We start from the raw sequence: 15,871 nt of genomic DNA, 5'->3' as shown, positions 1-15,871 counted from the left end.
ACAGCGCAGAGGATGACACCCAGCCTTCGGGCCCTCTGCGCTGGGTATCCCAGCGCTGCTGCCCACACGGCACCTCCCGGGAGGCAGTGTCTTGGCCACCCCTACCCAGAGGGCGGGGAGAGCTGCACTCACTGTCAATGCCAGCATCACTTCTCTGTAGTTCCGGTTCCCATTGAGCCGCTTCTTCAGGGCGCGAATGGCGTCCCTCGGCCTGTGGAAAAGGGCAGATGCAGTAAGAACCCTGTGGACCTCACTCTCCCTTGGGCTTCATTCCCCATGCACATATGCTGCACCAACAGATATGGCTCTTCACCCACCGTGGAGACACACGACACACTGCAAAAAAGAAAAAAAAAAAAGGAAAGAAAGGAAGAAAGTCTGTGTGGACTCCTATGGATCAAAGTTAGAAAGATGAGTGCAGAGTGCAGGGACCCATTTGCAGCAGGGTGCCAAAGGCATGCTTTCAAAGGGCCCACTGCAAACACATGTCTGCAGGGGGGAGAGTTTCTCCAGGAGTAGAAGAACCTGGTCCCTGCGGCTGTCTCTGAGCAGGAGCTGTGAGGAGTGGTTCGGAGACTGAGACCCTGCCATCCTGGACCCGACAGCTCAAGAAACACTCAGGTCCAGCTGTCCACCAATCACATGTAACTTCCTGGGATCTTACATGAGAATCCCACCCCTCAGTATTCGTGGCCCCTTCCCCAACCCCTGCCCACTTACCAATCACCCTCAGGCAATCACCTGTGACAGTCTCTGGCACCAATCCCCTGGGGCCTGTCTTCAGTCCCTCCCAACCCCCCCAACACCTTGTGGGCTCACCTGAATGGCATAAAGGGGTCCCCAGGTGCGCTCCCCCTTCCTCTTCGCTCTCCTACCAACCCTGTCCCGACACCTGGCGTTTTTAGCTTAAGGTAAAAAGGACTTGGCTGCGGAATTAGCTGTGCTTAAGAACTTTAAGAACTTGAAGTGTGGGCCTGGCGGCGTGGCCTAGCGGCTAAAATCCTCGCCTTAAACGCCCCGGGATCCCATATGGGCGCCGGTTTTAATCCCGGCAGCTCCACTTCCCACCCAGCTCCCTGCTTGTGGCCTGGGAAAGCAGTCGAGGATGGCCCAAGGCTTTGGGACCCTGCACCCACGTGGGAGACCCGGAAGGGGTTCCTGGTTCCTGGCTTCGGATCGGCGCACACCAGCCCGTTGTGGCTCACTTGGGGAGTGAATCATCGGATGGAAGATCTTCCTCTCTCTCTCCTCCTCTCTGCATATCTGACTTTGTAATAAAATAAATAAATCTTTAAAAAAAAAAAAAAGAACCTGAAGTGCATCTAAAACCTAACAGGGGCACTGAGTGGGGGTGAGCAGAGCTTTTCTCCCAGACCTTCTGAATCGCCTGTGACTGGCAGCACTGTTGGTTCCCAGTGGTGACCAGCCCACTGGTGTCTATGGCTGCGCCAGGGAGAGGCAGAGAGGACAAAGGTGCTGGCTTGGGCCTGGAGGTCAGTTCTGAAGTCCCAGACCTGCTGCTCTGAAGGGCCCTACACACTGTGCTCGGGCAGCCCAGGCCACAGCAGGGTAGCCCTCCGCTAGCCTCCTGCTAACCTACACAGCAATACATCCGGTACTTTCCCAGGAAACACACGGCTGGCCACAATGGTTCTAGGAGACATTTCTGAAACTCCCTGGGTGGCCTGTTTGTGCCTCTTGACCTGGACTGGATCTGTCCTGAGGGAACTCTCAGCTCCTGGGCCAGCAGCTGGCCAGACAGAAGAGGCTCACCAGGAATGGTTCGGGTGGTAAGCGGGTTTGCATGTAGCTGCAGTTGCCAGGGACTATGGGACTTGTGGGAGCTGCCTTGTGGCACCTGCTGGATTGTTTCCTCTGCAAGCTGGACCATGCTACAGCTCTCCCTGACGCCCTGGGGTCGCCATCCCTTCTCTGCTGAACATCCTCAGAAACATTCAGCATGGTTGAGATCATTGGGCTGGCCGGGGTGGTGGTGTGTGTGTGTGCAGCACAGGCGCCCCCCTTGGGTGGGGGTGGGCTGGGGCAGCATCCGTTGAGAAGGAGCAGATACATCTGCGGTGGGCTGTGGGAGGCACTGACAGACTGGGCGAGTGAGGATCCTCTCTGGCTCCCCTGCAGGGAGAAGCTTCAGAGAGCAGGATCAAAGCCACGTCAGAGGAACTGCCAAGTTTCCCAGGAGCTTCACAGAAGAGACCGCAGTGGTATGGCAGGAAGTCGGAAACTCCTCCGGGAGGAGGGTGAGTGGCCCCAGACAGACAGGATGGGGCAAAACCCTTCTGCCTTTCACTGAAAGGCCATGCCCCAAAGCAGTTCCCAGTGGGCCACCTCCAGCCTCCTCCCTCCCCCCGGACATCTAACGGGAACTGGAGGTCCGCACTGGCCGTGACAATGACTCATGACCCAGGGTGGTGGGCAGTGGGTCCAGGTCAGGGTGACCTATCAAATCCACTGGGAGAGTGATTCCAGCCCCACACAATGTCAGGCAGACCTGAGAGGGACACGTGCGCCCTCATCAGGCGGACCGAGCAGGGGAGGGCAGAGTACTCCCACGTTGCCAGGTGGGTTATTTACCCAGGCAATCTAGGCCAGGGAGCACAGATCCCACCTGCGTAGAGGGTCTCGGGTGTCAGCGCCTGTCTGGCTGGGGTGTCCTCTCCCCTGGACATGACGGCAAGCTCCAGGAGAGAGGGAGGTGGGAGGAGATGGGGCTGACATCCTGCACCAGGCTCTGTGTGACCATCGACCATGGGATCTATCCCCTCTTGGTTAGTCTTATTCACACTAAGAAGGCGGCGGCGGTGGTGTCTGGCCTAGTGGTTAGTTTACCAGTTAGGACACTCGCACCCACACGGGGGTGCCAAGCCGGGTTGGAACATCTGGGTATCTGTCACTCCTCATCCCATATAGGAGATCTGCATGCAGTTTCTACTGCCTAGCTTCGGCCCCTGCCTCCCCTGCCCTTCCTCAGGGCCACTGGGAGCATTGGGAGCAAGCCAGCAGGTGGGAGCTCACACTCTGTCTCTCAACTTAAAAAAAAAAATTACCTAAAACAAATAGGCTGTTCCTTATCTTCTAGGGCTGCTGGGGGGCGGGGGAATGGGTTGTCTGCGATGATGCAGTGCGGATTGATGACGCTACAGACTCAGCCACATCAGACTCTGAAACACAGAGACCTGCCTCCTCTCTGGGCTGCTCGCCTCCAGGCACCCCACGGTCAAGCCCCAGCTACACGGCTGTGAGGTAACCCAGGACCCCCCGAGACAGCACCTGCTGAAGCTGCCCTGCACACCCGCATACTTAAGTGGTGAGCTTCCCTGGCAGCTAGTACCTTGGCAGTTTCGGATCTAAATGTAGGGCAAACCAAAGGATGGGGCCCTGACTGCAGTGTCTTCCCTCCCAGGAGTTTGGGCCTCGCTTGGTCCCCTTGGCCTCCTGTGTGTAACAGGTGAGGGACAGTGAACCCCGCCCAGAATGAGATTGTTCTAAAGACAGGCCAGGTAGTTCACCACACAGTTAGAGTGATGATTGACAGTCCACTGGCCATGTACAAAAAGCTAGTCCATATGCCTGGTGTGGGGGTGGAGACCCACAGCCAGGGGCGCCATGGGTGTTTTACTCTCTGGGTCCCAGCTCTGGCACCTGCAACCCAGGGGGCTGAAGCTACTCACCATGCCCAGGTGGATGGCTCTAAGCGTCAGGACAGCCTGTGTCCCAGGCACCTGCTGCACAGTGCCCTCCAGCACAGGGCTATCTACCTGCTTTGGCATCATCTCCTCCGAGCAGCTGATGCCTGCCAGCACTCTGCAGCTCTGCAGGGCACCTCGGCGCAGCACAGACCTGCGTTCCCCATCACGCTGGGAGGGTCTTAGCGCCTTCATTCCACTTACTAAACCGGTATTTTTCCAGAGCCAATTACAGACAATAGCACGCCAGGCAAGTGCAGCATGGACTCCTGGCCTGACGCATCTCACAGTCTACTGGGGGGGTGGGACAAGTCAGACGCCATGTATCAGTCTGTACCATGGTGGCACACTTCAGTAAGGCAGAGTGGTAGGAAGCCGTGGGACAGGGCATGCCCAAGAGTGAGTGGGGAGCTCTCCTGACAGCCTGGCCCCCCTGGGCTTGCCCTCCCACTTACGAAGGGTCCTCTCAGAGAGCGGAAGAACAGAAAAATCACCAGGAATCATTGAGGTACTCTCCCTGAAAAAACCCAGGACAGGCTAAGCCTCCACCTGTCCCACTTCCCATCCAAGCTCCCTGCTAATGTGCCTGGGAAGGCAGCAGAATATTTCCCAAAAGTGCTTGGGCTCCTGTACCCATGTGGGAGACCCAAAGGAACTTCCTGGCTTCACATCTGCCCAGCTCCAGTCACTGCAGTCATTTGGGGAGTGAACCAATGGATGAGAGAAATGTGTGTGTGTGTCTCCTCTGTCACTCTGCCTTTCAGATAAAAATGAAATTTTTGTTTACAGACATTTTTTATTTTTAAAGATTTATTTATTTATTTAATTGGAAAGGCAGGTCAGATTTACAGAGAGAAGAGACAGAAAGAGCTTCCATCCGCTGGTTCACTCCCCAAGTGGCCAGCTGGGCTCAGCTGGGGCTGAGCTGATCTGAAGCCAGGAGGTTCTTCTGGGTCTGCCATGCCATGCAGGATCCCACACACTTGGGCCATCCTGCACTGCATTCCCAGGCCACAGCCAGGGAGCTGGATGGGAAGTGAAGTATCTGGGACATGAACCAGTGACCATTAGAGGTCTTGGTGCTTGCAAGGTGAGAATTTAGCCATTGAGCCATTGCGCCAGACCCAATAATGAATACGTCTTAAAAACAAACAAAACACAACCAAGACAGGTGTTTGGGCTGCCTGAGTCTGAGGGTGAACAGCCTGCCCTGAGCGAGGTCTGGAGAATGAGGCAGGCCCAGACAGCCCAGGCTTCCTGGCCTTGAGTCTTCTAGATATTTATTTTTCCAGAAACCCAGCGACAGTGCTGGCCCTTCTCAAAGCTACCCTGAGCTGCAACTGGATGGATGCTTCTCTAGCTTCTAGTCTGTTAGCTCAGCCCAGAGCTGGCCAGCTTGGCCTCAGGCACAGGTCCTCGTCCTATGCCCCAGGGGAGCCTTCAATCACCTTGGCATCCTTGAGCTCCCATACCCCAACGCCTCTGGGGCTGAGTGACTGGGGAGGGTGCTGGGCAACTGGACATGCAGGGAGGAGACATGCCCAAGTGGGGGGTCGAAAGGACAATGGCTGATCTGAGACCTGTGACTGCACCATTAGGGCCAGGGTCCCCACAGCTTTCAGAGGCCAGGTAACCAAGCAGTGTCCTCTCCACCTGGGAGAGGGGAAGAGAGCGTCAGAACGGCAGGCATTGAGGGGCGGCAGGTTAGGCTTCTGCCTGAGACGCCCACATCCGGTGCTTGCGATTGAGTCCCACTTCCACCTCGCATCTAGCACCTTGATGACTAGCACCCTAGGAGATGACCGCTTGCTATGGGAGGCAGCAGGTGATGTTGGCTCAAGGACTTGGGTCCCACCCACATGGGAGACCCAGGTGCAGTTGCACGCTCCTGGCTCCAGCCTGCCCCAGCCCTGGCTGTTGGCAGGTATCTAGGAAACAAACCAGTGGATGGAAGAGTCGCCCTTCTAATCTCTAGCTCTGCTTTTTAAAATAAAACTAAGCTAAAAAAAAAAAAAATAAGCAAAGTAAAAAATAATGTTAAAAAAGTTAAAACAGGGCCCGGCGGCATGGCCTAGCAGCTAAAGTCCTTGCCTTGAATGCCCCGGGATCCCATATGGGCGCCGGTTCTAATCCCAGCAGCTCCACTTCCCATTCAGCTCCCTGCTTGTGGCCTGGGAAAGCAGTCGAGGACGGCCCAATGCATTGGGACCCTGCACCCACGTGGGAGACCTGGAAGAGGTTCCTGGCTCCTGGCTTTGGATCGGCGCACCGGCCCGCTGCGGCTCACTTGGGGAGTGAATCATCAGACGGAAGATCTTCCGCTCTGTCTCTCCTCCTCTCTGTATATCTGACTTTGTAATAAAAATAAAAAAAATCTTAAAAAAAAAAGTTAAAACAGTATCAGCTACTTCAATGCCAAAGTTAACAAAGTTAAAGCACAACAGCCTATCTGTACGCATCAGCCCAGCTTACACTGTACCCAGGCACCTGGGGGGTGTGGACGGAGCACCCACCACGCCACTGTGGGTGCAGGCTGGCTGGGACTGCGTCACATCCATCACCACATCACATGTGTATGGTGGAGTCAATGCACTGCCTGGAGCCAGGGGACGGGGGTGAGTTAAATGGGGGCCACTGAGGGCTTGTTAGACATGTATGAAGTAATTTCTCAGGGCTTCCACAGAATGGGCTACTGCACCTGCAAGTAATTGAGGCAGCAGAGACTGGTCGTGGGTGGAGGGGTTGGAACGAGGATTTCAAGGGCCTCTCTGGGTCAGGCCAAAGAACCTGCCCACCTGTACAAGAGCCAGGGCTGGGAACAGACAGGGTCAGGATAGATCCCAGTACCCTCAGGCTAATAACAAAGCCATGTTGGAGGAAGGACAACTCTAAGGGTTACTTGGGGCTGCAGCACTAGCCAGTACACAAAAAGCTGGGCCAGGCCAGGCCAGGCCAGGCCAGGCTAGGCTGTAGCACCTGCTGATGAGAGCTGGGGCTGGGGGCAGGCCAGACTGGGTTATTCTGCAGCACCTGCCAGTATGTGTTGGAGCAGGGGGCAAGCCATCCAGGCTGGGCTGCAGCTGCTACCAGCACACAGGAAAGCCAAGCTGGGAGTGACTGCAGTACCTACCAGTGCATGTGAGACCAGGTCTGGGGATGGGTCTTGTAGATCTCCTTGGGGATACCCCTGAGAGGTCACGGTACCCACTGGTGCACAAGAGAGCCAGGCATGGGGGTGGGCTTGCTTGGTTGGCTACAGCACACAATGTTTCCTGTGAGAATCAGAGGTAGGACTGACCAGGCAGCTGCATGCATTAGCTAGTGCAGGGAGGAGACTGAGTCTGACCCTGCACCAGCCAGCACACATGAGAACAAGTCCTGAGGAACCCCCCAGTGAGGTTTCTTAGGTTTCGAAAGGTCCAGAGTATGCTACACAATGTGAGAGATTCAGTAAAAGAAACTGTAGTTAAAAAATGAAACAAACAAATAAACACAACAAAAAAAGTCAAGCTTGTACCCATGGGCCCTGGCAGGTTTTGAGTGGCCCCTGGGGCTGAGAAGGCCCTTGGACTGAGTGACACACATACCCTTCCTCTGTCTCATTGATGATGTCACAGATCTCCATGTTCAACGTCCAGTCCTCACTTGGCAGGGAGCCGTCTGTGGCCTTCTCTGTGAAATCAGAAAGAAAATGAGTTTAACATTCACTTCAGATGCAGGGGCCATTGGCATGAAATGGAAAGAAAGCAGGCTCCCTCCAGTGGTCCTCCCGAGCAGATGAACGGAGCCAGCCAGGGTGGGTTGGGAACTGGGGCTATTAGCACCAGAAACCGCAGGGCACAGATCTGGCCCAAGGGCTTGACGTCACCAATTATTCAGTTATACTGCCTGGCTCAAATACAACTCATCTACTGCTTTGTAGTTTTGCATGCCCCTCGGGCACACTGCTTGTGCTCTAGCTGTAAAACCCAGAGAGAACCAGAGCGTCTGGCACACAGACTACTCATGAAAATCATGCAAAAACACTCACATTACAGCCTGGCACGTGCATGTGCGCGTGTGCGCGCACACACACACACGGACATTGAGCGAGGTGTTTGCTGTTAGCATTACTTCAGAATCAGCTGCATTGATTAAGAACTACATCTCTGGTGTATGTTGTTCTCTATCAGGTACAAAACAACCTTCTGGCCACACACTGGGGGAAGGGGCAATCTCTTTGACCAGTGGTGCTGGGAGAAGTGCATCTCCACATGTGGAAAAAGAGTGGTGAGTGGTGGGGCCTTCTCTTGCACCAGATTAAAAAACGAGCTCCAAGATGTAAACCTTGGGCCCGGCGGCGTGGCCTAGCGGCTAAAATCCTCACCTTGAACATCCCGGGATCCCATATGGGCGCAGGTTCTAGTCCCGGCAGCTCCACTTCCCATCCAACTCCCTGCTTGTGGCCTGGGAAAGCAGTCGAGGACGGCCCAAAGCCTTGGGACCCTGCACCCATGTGGGAGACCCAGAAGAGGTTCCTGGTTCCTGGCTTCGGATCAGCACAGCACCAGCAGTTGTGGTCGCTCACTTGGGGAGTGAATCATCGGACGGAAGATCTTCCTTTCTGTCTCTTCTCCTCTCTGTATATCTGACTTTGTAATAATAATAATAATAATAAAAAAGATGTAAACCTTCAGGCCCAGTGCAGTAGCCTAGCAGCTAAAATCCTTGCCTTGCATACTCCAAGATTCCCACATGGATGCTGGTTCTTATCCTGCCAGCCCCGCTTCCCGTCCAGCTCCCTGCTTGTGGCCTGGGAAAGCAGTTGAGGACGGCCCAAAGCCTTGGGACCCTGCACCCATGTGGGAGACCTGGAAGAGGTTTCGGATCAGCTCAGCTCTAGCCATTGTGGCCACTTGGGGAGTGAAACATCGGATGGAAGATCTTCCTCTCTGTCTATCCTCCTCTCTGTGTATCTGCCTTCCCAATAAAAATAAATATATCTAAAACAAAAAAGATATAAATCTTCAAGAGTGACAGCTCTAAAACTCTCAGAAAATACAGAGGGAAAAGTTCCTTGTGTCGCCTTTGGCAACAAAGGCATAGGCAATAAAAAGAAAAAAAAAAAAGAGACAGATCTTATGCATTTCTGCACTGAATTCATCTGTGCATCGAAGGACATGATGGACGGCAGGGCAGGCGATGTCCGCCCCTCCTCTATGGGACACAAGGCCGATACCCAGCACACAGAGAGATGGCAACGACAAACGTGCCCAACTGAGCTACAGGGATGGACAGGTGTTGCACTGCGCAGCTGAGCAGCGAGATCTGATCCCCACCTCTGGTTTCTGCCTCTAGCGTCCTGCCAGTGCAGATCCAGAGGGCGCAGTGGTGAAGAGGCAAGTAGTCATGACTTCCTGCCACCCACTTGGTGGCACCCACCCAGACTGAATTCCTGACTCCCAGCTTCAACAGTAATCCCAGTCAGGTGCCAGCGTGGGCATTTAGGAAAGTGAACCAGCAGATTAAAATTAATCTCTCTCCCTCTTGTAAACAGATACTTTTCCTCCAGCTGCAGGCAACTGCCTAGGTTGCCTTGCATTTAGGCAAGTGTTACACTGCTGGAAGAAAAGCAGCCAGTAGCTGGCAGGCATTCTGGGCCTAGTGAATGCCAACACTGTATTAACTATACCAGTGTAACAGCACAGCTCTCTATGCTATTTTTTTTTTCAGATATATGGGGAACGCTGTGCCACCACATGGCAGCAGGCAGGGGACCCCAGGTGAGGACATGCTGCCCTGGCCCCCAGGCATTGGACACTCCTGTGCAGCCAGGGAGCGGGAGGGGGACATCTGCAGATGGCCTGGGGAAGGGGGTCTGGGGATATGTTGGAGTGAGGGCTGCTCATGGCATGATTGACAGGAGAGGAGTGACTTCCGGGGACTTGCAGGGATGCGTGGGAGCTGAGACTGGGTGGTTTAGAGGGCAGAAATCACAAAGGCAGAGTGAACAGAGTGGCCTGGGAAAGCATTCGAAGACGACCCAAAGCCTTGGGGCCCTGTAGCCGGTAGGAGACCCAGAAGAAGCTCCTGGCTCCCGGCTTCGGATCAGCTCAGCTCTGGCTGTTGCAGTCACTTGGGGAGTGAATCATCGGATGGAAGATCTTCCTTTCTGTCTCTCCTCCTCTATATATCTGACTTTGCAATAAAAATAAAATAAATCTTAAAAAAAAAAAAAAGAACTAGAGGCAGGCTCTGTAAAAGACACTGGGCACTTGTGTTCAGAGAAGCAGCCTCACTGGCAATAGCTCAAAGGTGGGAACAGCCCAATCGCCCACCCACAGGGGGATGGGCAAACAAAATGCACAGCCCTGGGTGCACCTAGCTGGGCTAGATGCCAGCACCATCTGGTGCTCTGGAGAACCTGGGTAGATAGATATAGGATGGACTAGGCTAGGTCTCTGCCCCTACTGAGCCATGTGTGAGCTGTGTCTGGGTATGGACGAGCTGTGGCTGGGCTGAAACATCCTACAGTAAGAACCGGAATGGATTGAAGGCACGCAAGGAAAGGCCACTGTTACTATCAGGACAGGAGATGGACTAAAAGTAGGGCTGGCCCATGGACCCACTGGTATACGCAAGATCTGGCATAGGGAGAGGTTCTGATGGAGGAGCTTGGGAAACTCCTCTGGCAGGACACAGTCCCTGCAGGTGAGTGCAAGAACCACAATAGGGAGCAACCCATACCAGGCCAGAGAAAGATACCTAGTGGCATGTTGGCATAGGTCGGGGGTAGACCAAGCTGAACCAGTTCACATCACCCGCTGGCAAATCCGAGCATCAGAACAGAGTGTGGGTCGAGCCAGGTTTGGTTGCCACACAAACCAGTGCACATTACGGAATGCCAAGGTGAGGTGAGCCGTACCAGATGTGGCTGCAGTGCCCAAACAACACACTTGAGAACCAGGGAGGGAGGGGGCAAAGCTAGCAGGGCAAATGTGGGTTCCCCTGCTGGACCACCACTCCCACTGGACAGCGTGAGTTGGGATGAGAGCAGACCAGACCAGGCAGGGCTACAACACTTGTGGGTCTCATGTAAGCTACATCTGGGAAAAGCCAGACTGGGCTGACTGCTCCTACTGGCGCAAACAAAAATTAGAGTGGGTGAGCGTTGGTTGGGTTTTGCCGCAGCATCAGCTGGCAGAGGTTGGCACTGGGGGCTAAATCTGTTAAGTTAAACTCCAGAACCACCTGGAGAGTGCAAAATCAGGGAGTGGGAGTAGCCTAGTAGGGAAATAGTGGGCACCTCCCTCTTGGGTTACCAATCCCACTGGAGAGCATGAAAACCAGGACTGTGGCATGTGGGGAGCCACGCAGTTGGGTCGGATGGCATGAGTGTGTGACGAGCACCGCTCCTCGGTTAGCAAGGCTACGAGGAGTTTCTAGCAGCGAGGCAAGGCCTGGTGGAATGTCTCTGGTCACCTCATTGCTGCCTCACCCCATTGTATGGACACTCAATCACCTCTCTGATGTTTCATAGAATTCTCCTGAGGGTGTTGTTGTTGTTTTTCTGCTAATGTGAAGTGATTCCTGTAACTGGTATGACACTTCAAATTGATCAATCATGTTATGATAAAAACATCTTTAGCGATGTAAGGCTATGACACACAGCTAAAGTATACAATGGTACAATTCAGCCCACTATGTTTCCAAATATCCTGTTATGTGCCCACTTTTGTCCTGAAGTTTGCCCTAGTACAAGTGATGTTTTCCTTAGGAAATGGCTTGATAATATCTTGGAACTGATGGCAATCATGGAGATACAAAGAGTTTGTTTACCATGCGCCTCAAATTGTTACAACACATGATATGACGCATTTCAGTTTCTCACCACAGAAAGCAAAAGTATATGGGGCATCTTCTAAAGGGAAACAAATGTGAACCCCCTCAAAATGGTTTAAAATCTCAATCTTATATTGGCACTTATGTTTAGGGAAAGAAAACAGTTTATAAAGATAAAAGGAAGTTTCTTGTAAAGGCCCTCTGTTTGTAGATTGGCTGAGCTGCCTTGATCCCTTTCACTGCCCTTTAACAAAAGAACAAAAAACAATTGAATCAGCACTAGGTGAAGGTGACGGTAATTAATGCATGACTTGATTATAAGATTTAGCAAAGAATCTATGCTATATGCTTTTATAAGATCCTTTTATGATCTTTTAATTCTGTACTCTTAGTATTCTAAGCAATATTAGTTTGTTTGTGTTTAGTAGAATTGATTTTAAGTATAAGTAAATCATTTGTCACTATGTAACCACATGCACTGCCAACTGTGGAGTTCCTGGCTTTAGCCAGGTGACTGCAGATTTCAATGAGTAATGATTGTTGAAAATGTTTTCCTTAGGATTGTTTTCTGTATTCTCCTAATCATGATGTAAAAATGAAACAATCGGATATTGTGCAAAAGCTTGTGATGATTTGTGTATAAATAAAGAAGGCAGCTTTTCTGAGTTGTCCATTATGAGTATCATGTCACAGTGGTCCGCGTCTTATCTCTTCTTATCGTCTCGCCGATCCACGCATCCTCTGCAAGCTCTCAGTCAGCCGGAGTTGGTCTCCAGCAGTGGCAGGGGTGGTTAGACAGAAAGGCACCTGCCAGTATGTGTGTGGCCTGGATAGTGGAGCTGGTTGGGTTGAATTAGGCTTCAATGCTCATTGACATGTATGAGAGCTGAATGGGATGTGGGACAAACTGAACAAGTCTGCGGTACATACTGGCAAGCATGGGAACCAGAGCAGGGGGGCAGCCCTGGTGGGGTTATGGGGAGTCGTCCCAGCTGGGTTGCAGCTCCCACTGGTTTGCATGAGGGCCGAGTATGGAGTGGGCAGGATAGGGCTGGACTGCAACACCCATTGGTTCGTGTGGAAGACAGAGCTGGAAACAGAACTGACCCAGCAATTGCAACGACCAGCATGTGCATAAGCTGATTGGGGACTGTGCCAGAACCTGTACGTGCAAGCACACACAAGAATCAGGTCTGGGATCACCTCAGATGAAGTTTCTTTGGAGATCCCTCCAACTGAACTGCTGATCTCAGAACCCCAACCATGAAGAGACTGTGTCAGCCAGTTGATTCTGAATAGATTTCATCGTGCTTGGAATGGCGAGACTGGCAGCAATTCAGAACTGTTGAACTATCAAAACCGCTTAAGCAGGACCCTCGGAGCGTGCCCCACATCGGGGACCTGGGGTGGGTGGGAGGCTGGGTGGGGCTTCTCCCTTTGTTTCTCCCCTGACCCCAGATACAGGGGGAAAACTGATGATATTAGTGTGGAAACAATGGTCTTAACCACCTTCCTGTAGCCCTTGACCCTTTGTACCCTAATCAACTATGTAAGATTTTTTATATATATATATATATATATATATATATATATATATATATATATATATATATAAAGCATGCCAAATTAAAAAAACAAACAAACAAGATGCACAGCCCTACAATGCAACAGCATCGGCCTGAGAATGCAGGGGGACCCTCCACTGTGGCTGGACCCAAGGTGGGAACAGCCCGAGTGCCCACCCACAGGGGGATGGGCAGACAGGGGGACCCTCCAGCGTGGCTGGACCCAAGGACACCGCACTAAGTGAAATAACAACTGGTCACAAAAGGACAAAGTGTGGGGCTGGTGTTGTACCTTAAGCTGTGATGCTGGCATCCCATATGGGTGGTGGTTCGAGACCCAGCTATTATACTTCTGACTCCCCCTCCCTGCTATCGGCCTGGCCAAAGCAGCAGCAGAGAGCGTTGGTGTCTGGGACCCTGCCACCTGTGTAGGAGAGCAGGACCAAGTTCCTGGTTTCTGGCTTTGGCCTGCCCCAGCGCTGGCCATTATGAGTACCTGGGGAGTGGATCAGTGTGACTCCATTTTTGTAGGTTCCCAGGAGAACGGCATTTGGAGGGGAACGGGGCAGGAGGTAGAAACGTGGCTGCGGGGACACAGAAAGCTGGTGCTGACAGGCACAGCCACAGTTCCAGAAGATGAAAAGTTTCGAGATGGACAGCGAAGGCTGCTCCTCAACAGAGCGAGTGCACTTAGCGCCACCAAGCCGTACACTGAAAACAGCTAAGATGCTGGCTTCTATGTTGTCTAATGTTTACTGTAAGAAACAGAAAACCACGGAAAGGAATAGAGAAGGTATGTGTTAGACTAATGGGCAGCTGGGCTTGTGGAGAGAACAGGCAGAGGGAGACGGGACACCCAAGGAGAGGACGGATCATCCACAGCCATCAAGCACAGGGCTGCAACTAGCAGCTCCGGGCTGTGAGCTTGGGGCTAGGTCTCTTGCCCTTCATGTGGGTCAGAAAAATGACTGTGCCAGCATCCGCAGCCCGGTCAGCAAGACCTGGGGCACTGGGAAACACACTCTCCCCTGAGCCTCCATCTCTGACATTCTGACGTGAAGAGCGTGGGGTGGGAGCAGCTGACACAATGGCACAGGAGGCTAAATCCCTGTCTGTGGCCCAGCTTTGTGGCCCAGCTTCTTCATTTCCCAACTAGCTCCCTGCTAATGTGTCTGGGACAGCAGCGGAGGATGGTCCAAAGCCTTGGGACCCTGCACCCACTAGCAGATCTGGAAGAAACTCCTGAGTCAGACCACCTGTCTGTGTGATTTTCTCTGAGGCCAGGGATGTGGTCAGGTAGTCTAGTTGGGGAGCCCTCTAAGGTCCTCAGGCCTTGCAGGGTCAGGCTCAGTCTGCCCCTTGCACCAGCCAATGCATGTATCAGTGGATGCAGCTACCAGGTCAGTTCTACATTCGCAGTACCCTGGCTCTTATGTGCACCAGTGGGTACTGTGACCTAGCAGGGGTATCCCCAAGAACCCCCTACTAGGCCTGCCCCCAGACCTTACAATCACATGCACCATGGGTGCTGCAGCTCAGCCTGGCCTGCTCCAAGTACTGGTTCTTTCACACATCAGCAGGTGCTGTGGCCTAGCAGGGACGTCCCCAAAGATCCCCTTACCAAGCCCACTCCCGGCTCTGGTTCTTGTGTGTGCTGTGGCCCAGCACACCCCATCCCCAACACTCACCAGCAGGTGCTCTGGGCCTAGTCAGGGCCCCTAGAACCTTCCCAAAGAGCCCCTAGAGATCTTCCCCCATAGCAGGCTCTTGTGCACAGAGGTAGGTGCTTTGGCCTGACCCAGGCGGCTCCTCTGGGCTCCCCCTTCTCATCCCTACTCCCTCCATTGCCTGCAGGTGCACTGGCCCAGTCTGTGGAAGGTCCCAGAGGTCATAATCATTTTATACATGTCAAACAAGCCCTCAGTGGTCCCCATTCTAACCTGTTCCCAGTCCTCAGACGCTAGCAATGCATGTGCCCTGCCCCCACCACGCTCATGGTGACGAGGACAATGGAGTGGTCCCAGCTGGCCTGCACCTGCGGTAGCACAGCCGGTGCCCAGCCCCTTCTCCTCAGATCTTTACTTATTTACTTATTTTTATTTACTTTTGGAAAATGTTATTTTTTTTTTTACTTTTTTAAAATTTTACTTCTTTTTATTATGATCATTTTATGATACAGTTCCACAGGCCCTGGGATTTCCCCTCCCCCAAAGTCCCCTCCATCCCCACTGAGTTTCCCTATATTATTACTAAAGTATAGCTCTTCATAAACAATCATATGTCCATCATTGCAGGCATGGACAATGCCAGAGGGTCCAGCATCCTATTGTCAAGATAGAGTTAACAGTTTCATTGGGAGTCCATCTTTGATCTGGAAGTAGAGATGCATACCGCATTGTATTCTCATATCTGGATATGACAGTCTCCATTACAGCTACAATACAAAACCAACAATAGGAAGAAAAATAGAAATTTACAACACCATGGAGTTAAATAACATGCTACTGGATATGATAGTCTCCATTACACAGTTACTGTACCTTTTCTGAAATGAGAAGCCAAAAACCAAAATCAGCAACAGGAAGAAGAAAAGAAATTAGAAACACCATGAAGTTAAATAACCCGCTACTGAATGACTAATGTGTCACTGAAGAAATGAAAATCAAGAACCTTCTTGAAGAAAATGATGCTACTGTGTGATCTATGAGTCAGTGAAGAATTTAATGAGAAAGAAAGTGTTTTGAAGAGATGAAACCTCAGATCTTTAAAAAGAGATAAGCT

At 52.3% G+C, this 15,871-nt stretch overlaps 1 protein-coding gene across 5 annotated transcripts in view; it reads right to left on the bottom strand.

The window, feature by feature from the left end:
• Positions 1–15,871, bottom strand: part of TOM1L2 (target of myb1 like 2 membrane trafficking protein) — a 112,535-nt gene that overhangs the window by 36,922 nt on the left and 59,742 nt on the right. For all 5 annotated transcript variants that reach the window (XM_058675261.1, XM_058675262.1, XM_004599385.2 and 2 more), the window contains exons 2-3: positions 7,292–7,376; positions 133–211 (exon numbers count right to left, since the gene is read on the bottom strand). In XM_058675261.1, the coding sequence (XP_058531244.1) occupies positions 133–211; positions 7,292–7,376 (164 nt within the window). The remainder of the gene's footprint in view (positions 1–132; positions 212–7,291; positions 7,377–15,871) is intronic.

The sequence above is a fragment of the Ochotona princeps genome, chromosome 17 (assembly GCF_030435755.1).
Source record: "Ochotona princeps isolate mOchPri1 chromosome 17, mOchPri1.hap1, whole genome shotgun sequence".
In the NCBI taxonomy this organism is placed as follows: Eukaryota; Metazoa; Chordata; class Mammalia; order Lagomorpha; family Ochotonidae; genus Ochotona; species Ochotona princeps.
The sequence above is the reverse complement of the archived record's forward strand: the minus strand, read 5'-3'. Positions and strand labels throughout refer to the sequence as shown.